This window comes from Papaver somniferum, chromosome 9, assembly GCF_003573695.1.
Source record: "Papaver somniferum cultivar HN1 chromosome 9, ASM357369v1, whole genome shotgun sequence".
Taxonomy (NCBI): domain Eukaryota; kingdom Viridiplantae; phylum Streptophyta; class Magnoliopsida; order Ranunculales; family Papaveraceae; genus Papaver; species Papaver somniferum.
The window spans coordinates 28,645,330-28,650,910 of NC_039366.1; the positions used below are offsets into that span (position 1 = coordinate 28,645,330).

The 5,581-nt window shown below is 35.2% G+C and overlaps 1 protein-coding gene across 1 annotated transcript; it reads right to left on the minus strand.

The window, feature by feature from the left end:
* Positions 1-339: 339 nt before the first annotated feature.
* On the minus strand, positions 340-2,519 carry LOC113309374 (dof zinc finger protein DOF5.3-like). Its single transcript, XM_026557793.1, has 2 exons — positions 2,251-2,519; positions 340-1,713 (listed from the first exon to the last, which is right to left on the minus strand). Exons 1-2 carry the CDS (start codon positions 2,281-2,283, stop codon positions 583-585), a joined length of 1,164 nt encoding a protein of 387 aa, XP_026413578.1. The 5' UTR covers positions 2,284-2,519; the 3' UTR covers positions 340-582.
* Between the last annotated feature and the right edge of the window lie 3,062 nt (positions 2,520-5,581).

The window sequence follows — 5,581 nt, forward strand, 5'->3', positions numbered from 1 at the left end:
GGTTAATCAGAATACAGTACTAGTAATCGCATAGACAAAACAAGAGAGAGACAATATATAATGGCATGGCAGAATGAGAATATATTGGAACTTGTTGTCAAGAATAAAACACCGAATCCCTACACAACCTAGCTAGCCATCTACTTCAGTCAGTCTGATGATGTCTGTGATCAGTTCATCAAGACAACATCCACCAGACCTTGAAGAAGAATAAGAATATTTTCCATTGCTTATTAAATTCATCTTCTTCAATCTTTTCCTCATTTTAGAAACATGAAATAAAATAAATGGACCAATCCTTGTTTTTCATTACCCGAATTAGTTTCATGACAAAAGGAAGAATTTAACAAAAATTCTTTAGTGCGTGTTTCAATCAATAACACAAGAACAACAACAATGACAGGAAGAAGAAGAAAAGAAAAGACAATTGATTAATTAAGTAATAAAGTTAATAATAATGAAAAAACACTCCAAATACAAAGAAAGAAGACCCAAATTTAGTAGCAGAGTCCTGGTTTTTAACTTAAAAAGGAAATTTTCTCTATAGATCTCTTAACTTCTCGTTGTGTGATCACCCCCTCTCTACATCAAAGGACTATTAACAAGTCCATGCCATCCATTTAATCCATTCCAGTCTCTTACTCCTGATGATGTATCAATAACATTACCCATGATATTGTTATGGATGCTGTTGTTGTTGTGGTGGTGGTGGTTGCCTTGTTCACCACCAAACTGCCCATGCCATGGAAAGTTCCATAAAATCTTGGTTTCATTATCTTTTAACATCTCTTGTTTTGTTGCTGTTGTTATAGTTGATGATGTTGTACTTGTTAAACCCATTTCCACTTGATCATAATTTGGTAAAACCACTTGCTCATCCCTGTGATGTTGATCATCATCTTCTTCATGACAATTACCATTAATAATACTTCCACCATTATTATTATTATTATTATTATTACTCTCAACTTGCTGTTGTTGCTGGTGTTGTTGATGATGATCTCCCATACTGATTCCATTTCCATAACTAGAATAAAAATTATGAAACCCACTTGAAGGATCAAGAAACCCACTCCTCAATGCATCAATAAAACCAGGATTAGCAGTATTACTAGAATTGGATGATGAGTTAATAAGGTTTCCAATAATACTATTTGTGTTTCCATAACTGGTTTGATGATGTTCATGATCAAACCCTAACTGCCTAGTAGTAGTGGGTTGTTGTTTATGAAGTCTACCAAAAGCAAGAGTGAGGTCATTAGTGTCATAACTTAGAGATGATGGGAAAGTAAGTAATGGGTTGATAATAGAGTTGGTATTGAGATAAATTTGGTTATTGTTATTATCTTGATGATGATGATGATGAGATGATATTGATGACGAAGGTGATGACTTAGCTTTAGACGTCGCTGAAGATGATGAACAAGAAGAGATTCTTTTGTTATTCTTTCTACATCCTCCACCTACTGGAACATTTCTTAATGATCCTCCTTTTGTCCAGTACCTTCTACATGCTTTGCAGAAATACCTTGGTTGTGTTAAACTGTAATTGTTGTAGTAACAGAATTTGGTGTTTGAAGAATCACATCTTGGGCATTTTAAGGCTTCTGGTTGTGGTCTGTTCATCAGTGATCTCTTCTGCCGTTCTTGTAGTTCCTTTGCTGATGGACAGTTTAGTACATCTTCAAATGCAGGAGTGTGGGTTGCCATTCCCTGCACAAATTTTCAAGATTACTCCAATGAGATACAATCCAAAAACTTACACAAATACTGAATATGTAGAATTAACAATGCAATTTCGTCGATATGCCTCTTTCAGAGATAATTGAGTGACAATTTCACATAGATATAAATGCATGAGGAGGAAGAAGAGGAGGATCTTAATAGATTATGAAAGATTTTTTTTTTTTCAGAAGAAAACAATAACTTCAAGTACTTGTCTTTGGAAAATCCTTGCAAAAAATTAATTGCAAGAATCCATTTGCTTAACTTGTAAAACCAAAATCCAACAAGTGTACATATTTGTCTAGTAATTCCACAATTGTGTGTTCGTTTCTAACGTGTACACATTTCAAACAAACCCTAAAATGAAAAGAATTTCAAAACAAAAATTAACTACTTCTGGTATGAACTAACCAAAATATCATGGGGTTTGATTCATACCCATGATTTCACATAACTAAGAAGCAACCAAAAGAAAACAAGAAGAAAAAACCATCTTAGGGTAATGTTTCATGTTATGCTAGTTACCTGCTGGTGTTGGTGTGAGTTAGAAGGATCCATCCATGCAAATCTAGATTCTAGAGAGTTAGAAAGAAAGGGTTGTTGAAAGCAAAGAGAGTAGAAGAAAGAAGAAAGGAAGAAATGGAGAAGTGAAGTGAATTAAGGGAGTTTGAGTTGGAGAGTTATAACATGCATAGAAAGTAAAGGGAGTAGTGGGGGGTCTATAAATAACTAAAGCCGAAGAGAGATAGAGGGGGGTTAAGTTAGCTTTCCGTACTAGATGATCGATGTGTCCTAGACCATCTGATCTGATCTGATCAGATCAATTTCTGCAACGGATTCATCACCACTAACACTAGAATCAAAAATGTGTAAGCTGGGCTGACGGTCCCATTTTGGCGTATGATTCAACAAACAAATTGGACCGTGTGGGGCCCACTCATAGTGTGAATTTGTGGGCCCGTGAATTTGTTTATGTACTCGTTTTTTTTTGTTTGTTCATCAGTGATCACGTTAATCACGAAGCAAACAAAATACCAAAACGAAGAAGGAACATTCTGATCTCTGACTGTTTGTTGTTGATAAAACAAACAAAACAAAAACAACTCTTAACGCCTGTTGGTCCTACTGGTTTCCTCTTAATGGAAGGGATTGTCTCTTTTGGAATCTATCAAAGGACTCTGATTGATTATTCTAGTTACAAAAAAATGGCAGGATATCTTGGAATTACCAAAAATCTTGACTGACCAGACCCCACTCTGGTCATTCAAGGAATCCCCAAGCTTCTTCTTTTTTGCAGAATGAATAAAAAATAATGGCAATGCGGAGTATTTTGTAGCAGTAACCAGCTCAAAATTTGCACGATAAATTTGAATAAGGGAATATATGCAGGCGATGGCATTGTTTAGATCTGCATTTTAATGCTCAAAATGCTTGTTCTTATCACATTGCCTCAACCCTCAAGGATCATGCAAGAAGCACACCACTGCTGCTCTGGCAACAGTGACGAAAGCAGGAGTAAACACTTAGGCGGACTAAATTAGTAAAATGGGGCTATAGATTAAACTTTTGAGGAGTTATTTTCATTCTTTCAAAAAATCACCGGTGGGAATTTAGAGTGTTATGGTGATGCTCCGGCCACCTCTAGTTTCAATATTTGTAGCTTCCCGTGGTGGACATTTAATCAACTTTTGACTCACTATTTGGAGGTTTATATTGGGATCAGGAGAAGTAGATGAAGAACATGTCAGAATTCGTTAGAAGAGATTTCTTTGACTGCAGCTCGGCCGGCGTGCATAGATTCGCTAATCCCGTTGTGGTAACATTCATTTACTACGACTTAAACATAAATTAATTAACAAAAATACAGTACTGGTAATGCTAACTACAATTAGGTGCATGATTTAAATGAACAAAGATACTTCTATCATTCCCATCAACTTTGTCGATTACAACGGTCCCCCCTCCGATCAGCATTACCAATCAGAGAGATACTTTAATTAATCAAGAATCTTAAGATGAATAATCTATTAACTTAAAATCTTTGAATGGTTACAAAAAGCAAACATAAATAAACCTAGAGTTAGTCCCTAGCTAAGCCTAAAAAGATCTTTGTCCACATTATTAACTCCATCCATAATCATTAATCCCACTACTAATCTAATTAGGCCTTCAAATCCAACACCCAATCCATTTAGAATCCTATGATCTATTCTAAAATATTCTCCTAAAACATTTTTTAACGTATTCAAACTAAAACCTCGAGGTTCATGCATTAGAAAATCTTGATTAGGATTTGAAAATATTTGGCGCCTTTGCGGCACGAGCATCAATGGGTGCGCCACTTAAGACAAAGATAATGAATGAACGGGGATGGACTTAGTTATTGGGATCTGTGTTTAGTTTATTTTGTTGACTGGTCAAACTGTCTATTCCAAAAGAAAGACTGCCCTGCTCCAAGAAGGGAAAAAAGTGAAAGTAGATAGAGATGGAGAAATAAAAAAGAAGTAGACATCATGTGCCCCCGACATATATTGTGTGAATGAAGAAAAGTATCTAAGCATTTTCCCACACAGTCTCTCTAGCTAAGAGAATCTAACGTATCCCTGTACCACAAGCTGCACCACCATTAAACACATTTTCCTTGTCTTCCAAAATCCTAAAACATAGAAGAATGCTATCATAAATCAGTATCCGGGGGCCGGAGTTAAAACATTGCTAAGGATTTATCTTTAGATGTCATCTAATTTTGAATATAGAAATAGAAGTCAGAAACAAGACTATATTGTTTCAAAAATAGTTAACTTTTCGATCGTGAGAGCGTTACCCATCACAATTAAGAAATTAAGGGAAATTTAGAGATACAATAAATTCTCATCACCTTTTCTTTTACTAGGTTATGAGAGCCAACCCCAGTTATGTTAAAGATTTGTAGCTTGCAAAACTTATTGTTAATCTTGTGCAGAAGAACCAATATAATTTGTGGAGGTAAAACATTACTTGCACTGTAAATTATTTCTGAGTGTGAGCATCCAAGTCACTGTGTGATAATATCAATAATCTGAGCTTAATACTCATTAACACTAAATTATTCAAAATGAGGAGGATCTATGGACATTCTTAGATGGACAAGGTCGGACAAGATTTACACCATTTTTCTTCGCAAAACCCAAACGATAATGAATTTAAATCTAATATTTTGATGATATATATATTCTTCTTATAAGACTCTGCATTCCTACAAAAAAATGAGCACAATTCGAGATGTATAAAATCACCATCTATCCCTTTGAATATCAACCGTTAATTAACGGTTGAAATTATGATCGGTAGATGGTCAAGTTTGCTATCTCGAATTTCACTCATTTTTAGTAGGAATATAAAGTTTTATAATAAGAACATATCATTAAAATATTAAACTTAAAATTCATTGTCATTTGAGTTTGACGGAGAAAATGTGCAAATTTTGTCCTGACACTGTAGAATGTCCATGGTCCTCACTCATTTTAAATTAAAGAAATATTTATTAATCCTTTGGAACTCAAGTAAGGGCACGACTTCTCATGTATCGGTGGGTCAATCTTGCTTAAACTGGTTTTTGCGTATGTAAATTTTTTCAATTTATGCGGCAAATTTTCATTCCTATGCCGCGAGTTAGATACGTAATCCAAACAAAAACGCAACTAGTGTGAACACATGAAGTCGACTAGATTAAGCAAAAGGGCATCAAAATCCCAAGTCACTGATCGGTTTTCGTAGGACCCACTCTATAGTGCAATGCTATATAGTAACCACGTGGTTTCCCACTAAAACTAGACTGACACTGATTAGAGAGAGGTCTACAAGAAAGGTATATCAG